The sequence below is a fragment of the Rhinoderma darwinii genome, chromosome 1, assembly GCF_050947455.1.
Source record: "Rhinoderma darwinii isolate aRhiDar2 chromosome 1, aRhiDar2.hap1, whole genome shotgun sequence".
In the NCBI taxonomy this organism is placed as follows: Eukaryota; Metazoa; Chordata; class Amphibia; order Anura; family Rhinodermatidae; genus Rhinoderma; species Rhinoderma darwinii.
Genome location: NC_134687.1, coordinates 294,444,376 through 294,460,727, shown reverse-complemented (window position 1 = coordinate 294,460,727; position 16,352 = coordinate 294,444,376). Strand labels below are relative to the sequence as shown.

The following is a 16,352-nucleotide window of genomic DNA, read 5'->3' as shown; positions in this document are numbered from 1 at the left end:
GGCAGTTTTTGACCAGTCTGCACTTTCTTGCCACGTTTTTTCTGCCTCCCATTGATTTCAATGGGAGGTTAGAGTCAGAGCCCCGGCAGAAACTAAAAGCCACTCAGGGAAAAAAATGGCCATCAGTTTCAGAAGTTTTTTGCCTCTGATTCCGACGCGATTTCCACGTCAAAATCAGCGTAAAAAAACAGAGTGATTTGGGCCTAAGGGTTGACCCAAGGAGCCCCAATCTGACACTAAGCGCCAAGGATTAACTGCCATATACATAATGCAGTACAGTGCACTGTCACTGCCGATAGTTGCTGTTATGCCCTGGTTTTTAACTTGTGGAGCATTCATCCAAGAACCACATGCGCAGAATGGAGGCTTTCACTTCTGTTCCTCCCTAATAGGGCAAAAAAATATTTTCTTCTTTATGAAAACCAATTTTTTTCCATGCTATAAAATGTATTAAAAACTGCATGTTACATCTGTCAACTTTACCAATTTACAACAAGATTATGAACAAGTGGCCTGAGGCTCTGGGAAAATTGATATTACATGTTGCATAGGTAATGCAAGAAATAACTGTAAAAACAGTTGAACTCAAACTGTTAGGCCCAAAGAACAATAACTAAAATAACTCAAGAAAGTACCATAGAGTAGTCTGCCTATTATGTTGGTGTGATTACACAGCAACCGGACAGTAATATAGTAAGTGTTGTTTCTTTACCATAAAAGTTCTCATATATATTAAATGGAAATAAATGAAACCATGGTATACCCCCGACTCGACAGTACTTATCTTGCTCTGTCAGTGAAGACTGTGGCTGGTCTCTATTTCTTCTGCACTTTTGTCCTTATAGCCTTAGGACTGTAATGTTTTAGAGAGTGTGGACAAGCGAGAAAGGACAAAATGAGGGTGTACCAATGTCTGAACCTTTTCAAGCTCTCTGACTTAGTGAATTAGGGTCCCAAACCATGAAATTCTCAGATAAACCAGTAGATTTGGCAAGTATGGCTGTCATATAGAGTTCAGGGGTACCACTGTGACATTTTGAAGTTTCCTTAATAATGTAAAAACGAAACAGGCTAAACCGAACAAAACATTGTATGAAATCGGATTTGTATTTTATGCCCACAGGTGTCCTACGGGCCCTCTTATCTTACCAGTCACCCCACTGGGTGCCATGATATCCCCTAAAGAGAAAAGCAAAGTTCGCCCTCCGAAGGACAGTATGACTCTGTTGCCTTGCTTCTATTTTGTGGAGGTAAGTAGATTCAACCAAATAATCAGTCACACATTCTTTCAGTATTAGTGTATGTGCACACGATAGCAGGCATTTACGTCTGAAAAGACAGACTGTTTTCAGGAGAAAACAGTTGCCTCATTTCAGACGTAAAAGCTCCTCCTCGCATTATGCGAGGCGTTTTTGATGCTCGTAAATCTTGAGCTGCTCTTCATTGACTTCAATGAAGAATGGCTCAAATTACGTTGCAAAGAAGTGCCCTGCACTTCTTTGTCGAGGCAGTCATTTTACGCGTCGTCGTTTGACAGCTGTCAAACGACGACGCGTAAATGACAGGTTGTCTGCACAGTACGTCGGCAAACCCATTCAAATGAATGGGCAGATGTTTGCCGACGTATTGTAGCCCTATTTTCAGACGTAAAACGAGGCATAATACGCCTCGTTTACGCCTGAAAATAGGTCGTGTGAACCCAGCCTTAGAATGCCAATTTCGTCTAACTAAATGTGGAATATTTAATGCAAATCACTGACACATATATGTGCTCCCAATATTTGAACACAACGGGGATCAGCTTATCTGACTGGCAAAGATGTGAGAAACAAAGGGTATTATTGTCATTGTTTTTCTGAAATGGCCCTAAGATATAGACCCAAATTCTAATGTATGCAGGATTAATTTGATACACTTGGGTCTTATGATAAGTACGGCATGTAGTGATCGATAAGTAACACCATCAATGATTTAAATAAATTTTACTAATGATCATTATGTGTGAACATGAGTCTTTTTTCTGTTACCATAGTAATGAATGGCCTCCTATGTCAGACTGTCATCAATGTCATATAGGGATTGTTCGTATCCAAATACCGTATTTCACAATCGGAAAAATGTGCACCTCATGTATAAAGTAAGATGCCCAAAACAAAGTTTCCCAAATAAGATACAAACTTTGTAAATTATTGCTGTTCTTTATGGCATTACTCTATCTCCTATATACCCCAAATTCTCATACATCCGTGACACCAGATATGGAGACTGTTTAAAAAAAAATTTGAGAAATTAAATTGCAAAGAAAATGTACAATGATCTGAAGTAAATTATCAGGGTCTTGCAGAAAAAAAGTCAGGAACACCCATGTAATTAGCAGCATCGCACCTAACACGAGCCGGAGTTCCAGGGTGAATATCTCTGTGGCAGATGTGAGCATGTTGTTCACCTGGAAGCTCGCATTAGAGATCTGGAGGAGCAGAATGCAACACTGAGGAGGATAGACAATTTTGAGCGGAGCTTGCTGCTCACAGAGCATGCAGTTAGTGGGTTAGAACTGGAGGGTGAAGACATGGGTGAGCAGGATCAGGTAAGTAGCTGGGTTAATGTAGTTAGGGGCAGTAGAAAGGGGTCAAAGACAAGGAAGGCCGATCCGGTTTCTGGCATTCCAAGCAAAATTGCCAGGTTGGGTGATGATGCGAGGGTGTCAGTCTCAGAAAAGGCAGCCCTAGTGGATACTGATCTCCCTAACAGCCGGGAGAACAGCCCAGCTAGTAGTCGGCGGGATGGTAATGCAGGCAAGCCAAGACAATTGATAGTTGTAGGGGATTCTATAATCAGGAAGACGGATAGAATAATTTGTCGCCAAGACCGCCTCAACCGAATGGTTTGCTGTCTCCCTGGTGCCAGGGTTCGGCATGTGGTGGAACGGGTGGACAAATTGCTGGGAGGGGCTGGTGATGATCCAGCTGTCGTGGTCCATGTCGGTACCAACGACAGAATAAATGGTAGGTGGAGGAGCCTTAAGAATAATTTTAAAGAACTAGGCTACAAGCTGAAGGGAAGGACCTCCAAGGTTGTATTCTCAGGAATACTGCCTGTGCCATGCGCATCACAGGAAAGACAGCGGGAGCTTAGGGAGTTAAATGCATGGCTGAAGTCTTGGTGTAGAGGAGAAGGATTTGGGTTCCTAGAGCACTGGGCTGACTTTTCATTGGGGTACAAACTGTATTCTGCAGATGATTTGCACCTAAATGGAAGGGAGTCCGCTGTGCTGGGGGAGAGAATTCTAGCTGGGGTGGCGGAGTATTTAAACTAGGGCTGAGGAGGGAGGTCAATGTAGAAAAAAAAGGGGTAGCCAGGTTAGAGAGGGGTCAGACTATATTGGTGGGGGGAGAAACAGAATGTGGGGAGAGGACTAGACAACAAGATAAGGAGATCCTTTCGTTACAAAACATCAGTGTAAATAAAAAGGACCGATTAATGTCAAATCACATTTCTGATAATAAAAGTGAAAAACTGACAGGCAAGTTAAAGTGTATGTTCACAAATGCCAGAAGTCTAGCAAGCAAAATGGGGGAGCTGGAGGCCTTGATACTGGAAGAAAATATAGATATAGTTGGTGTTGCTGAAACATGGCTGGACTCTTCACATGACTGGGCTGTAAATCTACAGGGTTTTACACTTTTTCGTAAAGACAGGACAAATAGGAAAGGTGGTGGTGTATGTCTGTATGTGAGAAGTGATATGAAGGCGAGTGTGAAAGAGACAATAGTGGGTGAAGACTGTGAGGAGGTTGAAACCTTGTGGGTGGAACTAGAAAGGGAGGTAAACACTGAAAAAATTACTTTTGGTGTAATCTATAGACCCCCCAATATAACTGAGGAGATGGAAGGTCAGATATATAAACAGATGGAGCGGGCTGCACAGGCGGGTACTGTAGTGATAATGGGAGATTTTAATTTCCGGGATATTAATTGGTGTCATGGTTCGGCTTCAACTGCAAAGGGGAGACATTTCCTCAACCTGTTGCAGGAAAATTTTATGGGCCAGTTTGTGGAAGACCCGACTAGAGGTGAAGCTCTGTTGGATCTGGTCATTTCTAATAATGCAGATCTTGTTGGGAACGTCAATGTTCGTGAAAACCTCGGTAACAGTGATCATAATATAGTTACATTTTACCTATACTGTAAAAAACAAACGCAGGCTGGGAGGGCAAAAACATTTAATTTTAAGAAAGCCAATTTCCCCAGGATGAGGGCTGCAATTCAGGATATAGACTGGGAAGAACTAATGTCAAATAATGGAACAAATGATAAATGGGAGATTTTCAAATCTACTTTGAGTTATTATAGTGCAAAATTTATTCCTACAGGTAATAAGTATAAACGACTCAAATTAAACCCCACATGGCTTACACCTTCTGTGAAAGGGGCAATACATGACAAAAAAAGGGCATTTAAAAAATACAAATCTGAGGGTACAGCTGTAGCCTTTGTAAAATATAAAGAGCTTAATAAAATCTGTAAAAATGTAATAAAATTAGCAAAAATACAAAATGAAAGGCAGGTGGCCAAGGATAGTAAAACAAATCCTAAAAAATTCTTCAAGCATATAAATGCAAAAAAGCCAAGGTCTGAACATGTAGGACCCCTAGATAATGGTAATGGGGAGTTGATCACAGGGGATCAAGAGAAGGCAGAGTTACTAAATGGGTTCTTTAGCTCTGTATATACAACAGAAGAAAGAGCAGCTGATGTAGCCGGTGCCAGTGCTGTTAATATATCAGTTGATATACTGAATTGGATGAATGTAGAGATGGTCCAAGCTAAATTAAATAAAATAAATGTGCACAAGGCTCCGGGACCAGATGGGTTACACCCTAGAATTCTTAAAGAGCTTAGTTCAGTTATTTCTGTCCCCCTTTTCATAATATTCAGAGAATCTCTAGTGACTGGTATAGTGCCAAGGGACTGGCGCAGGGCAAATGTGGTGCCTATTTTCAAAAAGGGCTCTAGGTCTTCCCCGGGTAATTATAGACCAGTAAGCTTAACATCCATCGTGGGGAAAATGTTTGAGGGGCTATTGAGGGACTATATACAGGATTATGTGACAATAAATAGCATTATAAGTGACAGCCAGCACGGTTTTACTAAGGACAGAAGTTGTCAAACTAACCTAATCTGTTTTTATGAAGAGGTGAGCAGAAGTCTAGACAGAGGGGCCGCTGTGGATTTAGTGTTTTTGGACTTTGCAAAGGCATTTGACACTGTCCCCCATAGACGCCTAATGGGTAAATTAAGGACTATAGGTTTAGAAAATATAGTTTGTAATTGGATTGAGAATTGGCTCAAGGACCGTATCCAGAGGGTTGTGGTCAATGATTCCTACTCTGAATGGTCCCTGGTTATAAGTGGTGTACCCCAGGGTTCAGTGCTGGGACCACTATTATTCAACTTATTTATTAATGATATAGAGGAAGGGATTAATAGCACTATTTCTATTTTTGCAGATGACACCAAGCTATGTAATATAGTTCAGACTATGGAAGATGTTCATGAATTACAGGCAGATTTAAACAAACTAAGTGTTTGGGCGTCCACTTGGCAAATGAAGTTTAATGTAGATAAATGTAAAGTTATGCATCTTGGTACCAACAACCTGCATGCATCATATGTCCTAGGGGGCGCTACACTGGCGGATTCACTTGTTGAGAAGGATCTGGGTGTACTTGTAAATCATAAACTCAATAACAGCATGCAGTGTCAATCAGCTGCTTCAAAGGCCAGCAGGATATTGTCGTGTATTAAAAGAGGCATGGACTCGCGGGACAGGGATGTAATAATGCCACTTTACAAAGCATTAGTGAGGCCTCATCTAGAATATGCAGTTCAGTTCTGGGCTCCAGTTCATAGAAAGGATGCCCTGGAGTTGGAAAAAATACAAAGAAGAGCAACGAAGCTAATAAGGGGCATGGAGAATTTAAGTTATGAGGAAAGATTGAAAGAATTAACCCCTTCCCGCTCCTTGACGTACTATTACGTCATGGCAGCTGTATCGTTCGCGCTCCATGCCGTAATAGTACGTCACGGGAGTAACGGCCGTTTTGGCCGTCCTCCCGACACATACAGGAGCTGTGACGCTGCTGTCTTGTTCAGCAGCTGTCACAGCTCCTACAGCGGGGACCGATCGCTGTGTCCCCGCTGATTAACCCCTTAAAAGCCGCGTTCTATAGAGATCGCGGCTTTTTAGGGGTTAAGCTGCCATCGCCGGCCTGCTACGCGATAGCGGCCGGCGATGGTGACTATGGCAACCGGACACCAAACAATGGCGTCCGGCTATGCCATAGACGGAAGCCTAGTGGATCCTGACAACGTCAGGACCCACTATGCTTGCTGTCAGTGAGTAGCTGACAGTTCTAATACACTGCACTACGCATGTAGTGCAGTGTATTAGAATAGCGATCAGAGCCTCCTGTCCTCATGTCCCCTAGTGGGACAAAGTAATAAAGTTAAAAAAAAGTTAAAAAAAGATGTGTAAAAATAAGAAAATAAAAGATTTAAAAGTATTAAAAGTAAAAATACCCCTTTTTCCCTTATCAGTCCTTTATTATTAATAAAAATATATAAACAAACAAATAAACTATACATAATTGGTATCGCCGCGTCCGTAACGGCCTGAACTACAAAATTATTTCATTATTTATCCCGCACGGTGAACGCCGTAAAATAAAATAATAATAAACCGTACCACAATCACAATTCTTTGGTCACTTCACCTCCCAAAAAATGGAATAAAAAGAGATCAAAAAGTCGCATGTACCTAAAAATGGTCCTGATCGAAACTACAGTTCGTTACGCAAAAAATAAGTCCTTGCACGGCGTTATTGATTGAAAAATAAAAACGTTCTGGCTCTTAGAATAAGGTAACACAAAAAGTGAATGATTGTTTACAAAACGTATTTTATTGTGCAAACGCCATAAGACATAAAATAAAACTATAAACATCTGGTATCGCCGTAATCGTATCGCCCCGCAGAATAAAGTGAATATGTCATTTATAGCGCACGGTGAACGCTGTAGAAAAAAAAGAAAAAAAAAACAATAGTAGAATTGCTGTTTTTTAGTCACCACGCCACCTAAAAATAGAATAAAAACTGATCAAAAAGTCGCATGCACCCCAAGAAAACTACAATGGATTCCTCAAGGGGTCTAGTTTCCAAATTGGGGTCACTTTTGGGGGGTTCCCAATGTTTTGGCACCACCAGACCTCTTCAATCCGGACATGGTGCCTAATAAAAAAGAGGCCTCAAAATCCACTAGGTGCTCCTTTGCTTCGGAGGCCGGCGCTTCAGTCCATTACCGCACTAGGGCCACATGTGGGATATTTCTCAAAACTGCAGAATCTGGGCAATACGTATTAATTTGTGTTTCTTTGACAAATCCTTTTGGGTTATAAAAAAAATGGTATAAAGAGGATTTTCTGACAAAAAAAATATGTAAATTTCACCTCTACTTTGCTCTAAATTTCTGTGAAACACCTAAAGGGTTCATAAACTTTCTAAATGCTGTTGTGAATACTTTGAGGGGTCTAATTTCTAAAATGGGGTGTTTGATAGGGGTTTCTAATATATGGACCCCTCAAAGCAACTTCAGAACTGAACTGAAACCTAAAAAAAAATAAAAATGAGGCAATACTTCGCTTCTAACATTATACTGATAATGAGCCGTGCCCACCCCGAGATGACCCCAGTTTTGACCGTTTGTATAAACGGAGACCCCTATTAGACCGTTCCAGTGCCCGGTTTTCCCAAGCATACACCCCCGAGAAGTGTATTTCTATTGATGAGTCCCTGGTACATTTTAAAGGGAGGGTTCAATTCCGAGAGTACCTGCCGGGTAAGAGGGCAAGGTATGGCGTGAAGATGTATAAGCTGTGCGAGAGTGCATCAGGGTATACCTACAGGTTTAGGATATATGAAGGAAAGGCCACCCCCAAAACAAACTGCATCCTTGACTACAATAGGTACATGGGAGGGATGGACTTGTAAGATCAAATCCTAAAGCCCTACAGCGCCATGCGGTGTGGTATAAGAAGCTGGCCGGGCACATCATACAGATGGCTTTGTACAATGCGTACGTGCTGCATCGATGTGCAGGCCAGACGGGAACTTTCCTGGAATTTCAAGAGGTGATTATCAAGAACCTAATCTTTAGGGACCAAGAAGGGGGGGCACCCAGTACTTCTGGAAGCGGGGCCACACGCATCGTACCAGGGCGGCAACACTTTCCAGGAGAAGTTCCCCAAACTGGCAAGAAGGGAAATAGTCAATAGAGGTGCAAAGTCTGCTATAAGAGGGCGATAAGGGATGACACAATATATCAATGTGACACGTGTCCCGAATAACCAGAGCTCTGTATGAAAGAGTGTTTTAAAATTTATCATACATCCCTTGGTTTATAATTTACCCCAATTTTACTTACCCTGATGCACTCCGCACAGCTTATCCCCCCTCGTCTTTCCCCTCTGAGCCCTGCTGTGTGCCCAGGCAGCTGATAACAGCCACATGTAGGGTATTGCCATACCCGGGAGAACCCACATTACAGTTTATGGGGTGTAGGTCTCCGGTCAAAATGCTCACTACACCTCTAGATGAATGCCTTAAGGGTGTAGTTTTTAAAACGGGGTCACTTCTTGCGGGTTTCAACTGTACTGGTACCTCAGGGGCTTCTGCATACATGACTTCGCACTAGAAAATCCCCAGTAGGCCAAATGGTGGTCCTTTCCTTCTGAGCCCTCCCATGGGCCCAAACGGCAGTTTATCACCACAAATGGGGTATTGCCGCACTCAGGACAAATTGGGCAACAAAATGGAGTATTTTATTTCTTGTGAAAATAAGAATTTTTGAGCTAAAATGACATATTATTGGAAAAAATATATATTTTTTTAATTCCCAGCCCAATTCAAATAAGTTCTGTGAAGAAACTATGTGGTCTAAATGGTCACATTACCCATAAATGATTTCCTTGAGGGGTGTAGTTTCCAAAATGGGGTCACTTCTGGTGGGTTTCCATTGCTTTGATACCTCTGGGGCTCTGCAAATGCGACATGGCACCCGAAAACCAAACCAGCAAAATCTGTACTCCAAAGAACACACAGCGCTCCTTCCCTTCTGAGGCCTCCCATGGGCCTAAACGGCAGTTTATTGCCACAAATGGGGTATTGCTGCACTCAGGAGAAATTGGGCAACAAAATTGAGCATTTTGTTCCCTGTGAAAATAAGAAATTTTGATGACATTTTTTCCAATAAGATGTAATTTTTAATTTTTTTAATGTCACAGCCCAATTGAAATAGGTGCTGTGAAAAAACTGTGTGCTCAAAATGCTAACAACAACCATAAATGAATTCCTTGAGGGGTGTAGTTTCCAAAATGGGGTCGCTTTTGGTGGGTTTCCATTGCTTTGATACCCCTGAGGCTCTGCAAATGCGACATGGCACCCGAAAACCAATCCAGCAAAATCTGGACTCCAACAAACATATAGCGCTCCTTTCCTTCTGAGCCCTCCCATGGGCCCAAACGGCAGTTTATCACCACAAATGGGGTATTGCCACACTAAGGACAAATTGGGCAACCAAATGGGGTATTTTGTTCCCTGTGAAAATAAGAAATTTTGATCACAAATGACATTTTATTGGAAAAATGACATTTTTTTCATTTCACAGCCCAATTCAAATACGTGCTGTGAAAAAACTGTGCGGTCAAAATGGTAACAACAACCATAAATGAATTCCTCGAGGGGTGTAGTTTCCAAAATGGGGTCACTATTGGGGGATTCCTACTGTTTTGGCACCTCAACACCTCTTCAAACCTGGCATGCTGCCTAAAATATATTGTAATAAAAAAGAGGACTCAAAATGCACTAGGTGCTTCTTTGCTTCTAGGGCTTGTGTTTTAGTCCACGAGCGCAGTAGAGCCACATGTGGGACATTTCTGAAAACTGCAGAATCTGGACAATACATATTTAGTAGTGTTTCTCTGGTAAAACCTTCTGTGTTACAGAAAAAAAAATGAATAAAATTGAAATTCAGCAAGAAAAATGAAATTTGCAAATTTCACCTCCACTTTGCTTTAATTCCTGTGAAATGCCTGAAGGGTTAAAAAACTTTCTAAATGCTGTTTTGAATACTTTGAGGGGTCTAGTTTTTAAAATGGGGTGTTTTATGGGGGTTTCTAATACATAGGCCCCACAAAGCCACTTCAGAACTCAAGAGGTACCTTAAAAAAAAGGCATTTGAAATTTTCTTAAAAATATGAGAAATTGCTGTTTATGTTCTAAGCCTTGTAACGTCCAAGAAAAATAAAAGAATGTTCAAAAAACGATGCCAATCTAAAGTAGACATATGGGAAATGTGAACTAGTAACTATTTTGGGTGGTATAACCGTCTGTTTTACAAGCAGATGCATTTAAATTCAGAAAAATGCAATTTTTTCAAAATTTTCTCTAAATTTTGCAATTTTTCACCAATAAACACTGAATATATCGACCAAATTTTACCACGAACATGAAGCCCAATGTGTCACGAGAAAACAATCTCAGAATCGCTTGGATAGGTTTAAGCATTCCGACGTTATTACCACATAAAGTTAAATATGTCAGATTTGAAAAATGGGCTCTGAGCCTTAAGGCCAAAACTAGGCTGCGTCCTTAAGGGGTTAAACCTATTTAGCCTTGAAAAAAGAAGACTAAGGGGGGACATGATTAACTTATATAAATATATTAATGGCACATACAAAAAATATGGTGAAATCCTGTTCCTTGTAAAACCCCCTCAAAAAACAAGGGGGCACTCCCTCCGTCTGGAGAAAAAAAGGTTCAAGCTGCAGAGGCGACAAGGCTTCTTTACAGTGAGAACTGTGAATTTATGGAATAGCCTACCGCAGGAGCTGGTCACAGCAGGGACAGTAGATGGCTTTAAAAAAGGGTTAGATAATTTCCTAGAACAAAAAAATATTAGCTCCTATGTGTAGAAATTTTTTCCTTCCCTTTTCCCTTCCCTTGGTTGAACTTGATGGACATGTGTCTTTTTTCAGCCGTACTAACTATGTAACTATGTAACTATGTAACTATGTAACTATGAAAGTAAAAATAATAATAATCATTATAATAATTATTATAATAATAGTAATAATCTAGGCTGGAGGCGATTTGTCCAGTCATTCTCCCTTCGCTTGTGTGAAGAAACTACGGGAGTAAGTGACAGCACAGCGTGATCTCGCGAGATCACGCTGTGCTGAGTACAGCTGAACATGAATAAAGAGAAGTGTATGACGCTGATTGGTCACTGATTGGTCAGCGTCATACACTTCTCTTTAGTACGCCCACTTGGTCTAGAGAAAAAAAAAATGCACAGTTGGGAATTAACAACAAATTTGCATAACACTTAAAATGCTCATAACTTTGTCAAAAATATACGTTTTTAAAAAAAAACAAAAAACACATTACTTATCTACATTAAAGCGCCTATTAGATTAGGTAGAAGATAGGGCAGTTATAAACTGGTGCCAGAGAGTCTTTAAAGGGCATTTTAAAAAGAGTTCTTAAAAGCAGGTGATCCCTTGAAATATTCCTCAGTACTTCCTTTTTGTATGACCATTGATATTTTGCATCCTATTAAACACTCAACATTAGAGAAGAGTTTAAAGCACCACCACCAGTAATGTACATTCTGAGCTGTCATTTTTGTATATAATATATACAAGCTACCATATCTTGACAACATTGAAGATTGTAGATATTCTCTCTACTTTCATTATGCAGTTTGGTGATATTATCAAGTGTGACTTATCATAACCCACAATCTATACACTAGTTACAAAATGCAGCATTCAACCAAGAAAATGCTGTCATTAACAGACATATATGAACCGAAATGTGTTGCTTTAAAAAGGAAAATGTTCTCCTAATCAAGATACAGGGATTGGTAATTGTAATTTTACTGAAAATTCTTGCAGGAAATCTGTCACAGAGATAAACCCTTAAATAATGATATGTTAGACAGTTAAAACAAGTGATTAGGTGCTACAGCTGTGTAGGGAACCACAAAAGTGAGTGAGCTATATGCAAATGTAATGAACCTCTAAACTGATTGCCTAAGGTAGCACAGGGCAGCACCCACAACTCCTCCCTAACTAGGTGCCATGGATGCAGCCAAGGCGTTCCTCTCATCCAGTCAGCAGAGAGGGTATATATAGCATGCACTCTGTTTACTGAGAGGCACTTGGTGGTTATAATGGCACCCACTTCCTTATCTGTTGGGTGTTTTTATTTTTTATACTACCTATATAAAAAGTAATCTTGAAATATTCCAGTTTACACAATGGTCACTAGAGCAATCATAATAGTCAAGTGTTTCCTGTTTTCTGCAGCGTACTTGTCAGCTTTTCAGTATAGACTGGTAGAGAATGAACAGAGTCATCTCATTGTTATTAGAAGGTGGGGGATTTAAAGGGAATGTGTCGCTAGAAATAATATTTTTTTTTATCAGTTAAACAATTAGTATTTAAGTAATTACATATTGTTTTCATTTTTTCACAAGTCAGGAAATATTATAAATTAGATTCTAATTTATAACTTTTCCATGTGCTGGCCACTAGAGGGAGCAGTTCCCAAAATTGCAACATGGTCACTGTGGTAAAGCAAACTCATTGATGTATGCTGCAAATTTGGGGTGGACACACTCTCCTCTAGTGTCCTCACAGAATCCCCCCTCCCTTCTTCTGGCTAGTGCCAGGAAAAGGAAGGGTTTGAATGTCTTCAAACCTCCTACACTGTTTGCCGCCATTTTCTGAGCGACTGCACAGTGCTAGGAGATACAGGGCTCAGCAGACAGTATCACATGAACATAATACACACATCATACACAAACATAAATTACCTGCTCCTGCTGCCGCCTCCGCTGGTCTACGCTCCTCTTCCTTGCGCCTTCGCTTCGTTGAACATATGGTCCTCCGCACCGGATAACACTGAGCCCAGCCTTAGTAATGGACGTTGTCAATCAGCCAGCAGCTATTAATAAGACAGTAGTAATAAAGTTAAAAAAAAATACAAAGACATAGAAAAAACAGGTTTATTGAAATAAAAAAAGCCTACACAACCATCATTGACCATTTTAATGATAATAAAAAAAAAACAGTCATCGAAGTAGTCCTCAAATCCAACATAATCCAACTACCGAACCTTTAAATATACACAAACACAAAAAAAAACATTAGTAAGGGCCTGTTCACATCACCGCTGCCCTTCCGTCGGAGGTTTCCATCACCATGGAGATCCATGGCCAAGGAAACGGAAGCTGAGGTTTCAGTTTGCCGTTCCGTTGAGGGTTTACCCGACAAACCTCAGACGAAACCCCTCAACGGAAGGGCAACGCTCATGTGAACACAGCCTAACACATATGGTAGGCTTAGATACAGGGCCCATGTGCATGTGTGATACTTTTTGCTGGACCCTGTATCTAAGCCTAAGGTAGGCTTAGATACAGGGTCCAGCAGACAGTAATCTTATACAGTATAAGATTACTGTCTGCTGGGGCCCGGTATCTAAGCCTACCACATGGTAGGCTTAGTGGGGTTGTCCAGTCCCTAAACATTGATTAACCTATCCTCAGGATAGGCCATCAATAGCTGATGTGTCTGGGTCCGACTCCCGGGATCCCCGCCAATCAGCTGTTTTGAAGGGGGTGCAGGGCTCGTACAAGCGCACCCCCTTCAAAACAGCTGATTAGTAGGTGTCCTGGGAGTCGGGATGTTGTGCACAGCGCATAGCGTTGTGACGTCATGCGCTGCGCACAACGCTGTGATGTCAGGACCGCCGCTGTTCTCTGGAAGGAGGAATGTAAGTACTGTCAGTTACTATAGTAATGGGGGCCCATGTAGTTTATTACATAGGCCCCAGTTATTATAGTAACTTTTCATTGATGTTGTGCAGGGGGCCGCGGGCCCCCTGGCTTCGGGGCCTGGTCGCAATTGCGACCCCTATAGTTACAACACTGAGTCCAAACTATTACAATGTAACGTTATTTAACATGTTCGGGGAACGCCGTAAACATTTTTTTATTAAAACGTCCAAATTGCTGGTTTTTGGTCACCAGAAAAATGCAATAAAAAGTGAAAAAAATGTCTTAGAATGGTACCAATAAAAACTACAGCTCGCCCCGCAAAAAAATAAGCATTAACACTGCTCAATCGACTGAAAAATTTAAAAATTATGGGTCTAAGAATGTGGCGACACAAACATTTTTTTTTTTAGCAAATTGATTTTTATTTATAAAAGTGGTACAACATAAAAAAAATATAAATTTGGTATCTCCATAATCATATCAACACACAGAATAAAGTGAACATGTAGTTTTTACAATTTTTTGCCCATTTTACCCCACAAATATATTTTTTTTCCAGTACATTATATGGTATATTAAATGGTGCCATGAAAATCTACAACTTGTCCTGCAAAAAACAAGCCCTCATATGGCTACGTTGATGAAAAAATAAAAAAAGTTATGGTTTTTGGAATGCGGGGAGTGAAAAATTAAAACTAAAAAATGAAAAATGGTTCGGACTTTAAGGAGGTATTTAGGGCATCTCTACTCATGCTGCATTTGTGTGATATGTCAATTAACAATTTCTTTGGATTGTCATAGCAGAATGCCATTACGTTACATATGACTCCTATTGTACCTAACTATTCTAAGCTCACACCTTTATTCTTTCCTTTAGCTTCCAATTGTAGCCTCCTCCATAGTTTCTTTGTATTTTCTGGAGTTGACAGATATATTCCGGCCAGCTCAGGGTGGATTCCAGTGTCATGACCGATCACTTTCCATGCCCTATGTTGAAACAAATGAAGAGCTCATTCCACTTCTCATGTTGCTAAGTCTTGCGTTTGCTGTCCCTGCAGCCTCTGTAAGTAAAAATATTTGATAAATGAGTGCAATAGCGCTAAAGAATGATAAAAAATAGTGGTAATAATCAATGCTTTTATGTTCTATGTTAGATTATGGTTGGAGAGGGTGTCTTATATTGTATACAGTCCAAATTGAAGGGCCATGGAAGCTCTGAAGGAAGCATTAATGCAGGTGGTTGCAACTTCAACTCCTTCCTTCGCAGGACAGTCCGCTTTGTTGGTAAGTAGAACTCACATTTTATATATATATATATATATATATATATATATATATATATATGTGTGTGTGTGTGTGTGTGTGTGTGTGTGTGTGTGTGTGTGTGTGTTCTGGCCATATTTTAAGTTTGTGCTTTTACATAGGTGTCCATGTTTTTGGACTATGCGCCACAGCATTGGTCACTGATGTTATTCAGCTTGCAACAGGATACCATGCTCCTTTCTTCCTCACTGTCTGTAAACCTAACTATACCCGCCTTGGTACTTCCTGTGCTACGAATCCTTATATCACCCAAGATATCTGCACAGGCAACGACCATCATGCCATTTTGTCTGCCAGGTAACTAATGTGAAAGTGTACAGAAAAAGCTGATTATTTGCGTGTCAATGAATTATAATTGTTGCTATTATTATCCAAGGTAATATTTATATTGCATCCAGGAGGAAATATTTTTACCACGTACCACAGTATTCACCAGGTAGATAGATATCTGTCAGCAGTAACCAAGCAACCATGTTTGCATCCTAGCAACAGAGAATCGCTGTTTACACGGTCAGGCAAAACTGGGACATATCTTGTATTCATACAATGTCCAATTATGCAGCACTCCTATAGTGATATATAGATCCAAAATGATCTAAAACTGACCAGAGTGCTTATGGGGAATGATTAAATAGGAGATGCAAAGAATACAAGATCGATTTTTGTTGCTTTATAATAAAATAGTCTGATAATCTGAAAAATTTTCTAGTAACAACCTCAGTAAAAAATAGTGTAGTACCGTGTTGGCCAGAGACAATATGAAATGTTAAATACTTTTGTGTCAAAACAGACAAAAGTATAATAGGTATGATACCTTTATTGGCTAACCATAAAAGTTCTATATGCAAGCTTTCAGAGCACAGAGGCCCCTTCTTCAGGCAGTTTACAAATGAATGACTTAGAAAAAAGCACAACATTTAGATGTTACACAAAGACAATTAGTACATGAGGTGATACATCATTAAGATAAGCCGGGCCCATAAAACTGAGGTTATAGGGCTGATAACTTAGTAGATAAGGGATCTGGAGTCAGTCTGATGGGGGATGTGACGTTTCTCCATGTAGTGGCTTATAAATACAGGTGTTAGATTGAGGCCTTGTGTCAATGACTGGAATTTTATCATCAGCTTG

At 40.4% G+C, this 16,352-nt stretch overlaps 1 protein-coding gene across 2 annotated transcripts in view; it reads left to right on the top strand.

The window, feature by feature from the left end:
* PLPPR3 (phospholipid phosphatase related 3) overlaps positions 1–16,352 on the top strand; it is a 33,938-nt gene that overhangs the window by 3,072 nt on the left and 14,514 nt on the right. For both annotated transcript variants that reach the window (XM_075825357.1, XM_075825356.1), the window contains exons 2-5: positions 1,124–1,250; positions 14,776–14,961; positions 15,053–15,182; positions 15,323–15,518. In XM_075825357.1, coding sequence (XP_075681472.1) covers positions 1,170–1,250; positions 14,776–14,961; positions 15,053–15,182; positions 15,323–15,518 — 593 coding nt within the window. In that variant the 5' untranslated portion in view covers positions 1,124–1,169. The remainder of the gene's footprint in view (positions 1–1,123; positions 1,251–14,775; positions 14,962–15,052; positions 15,183–15,322; positions 15,519–16,352) is intronic.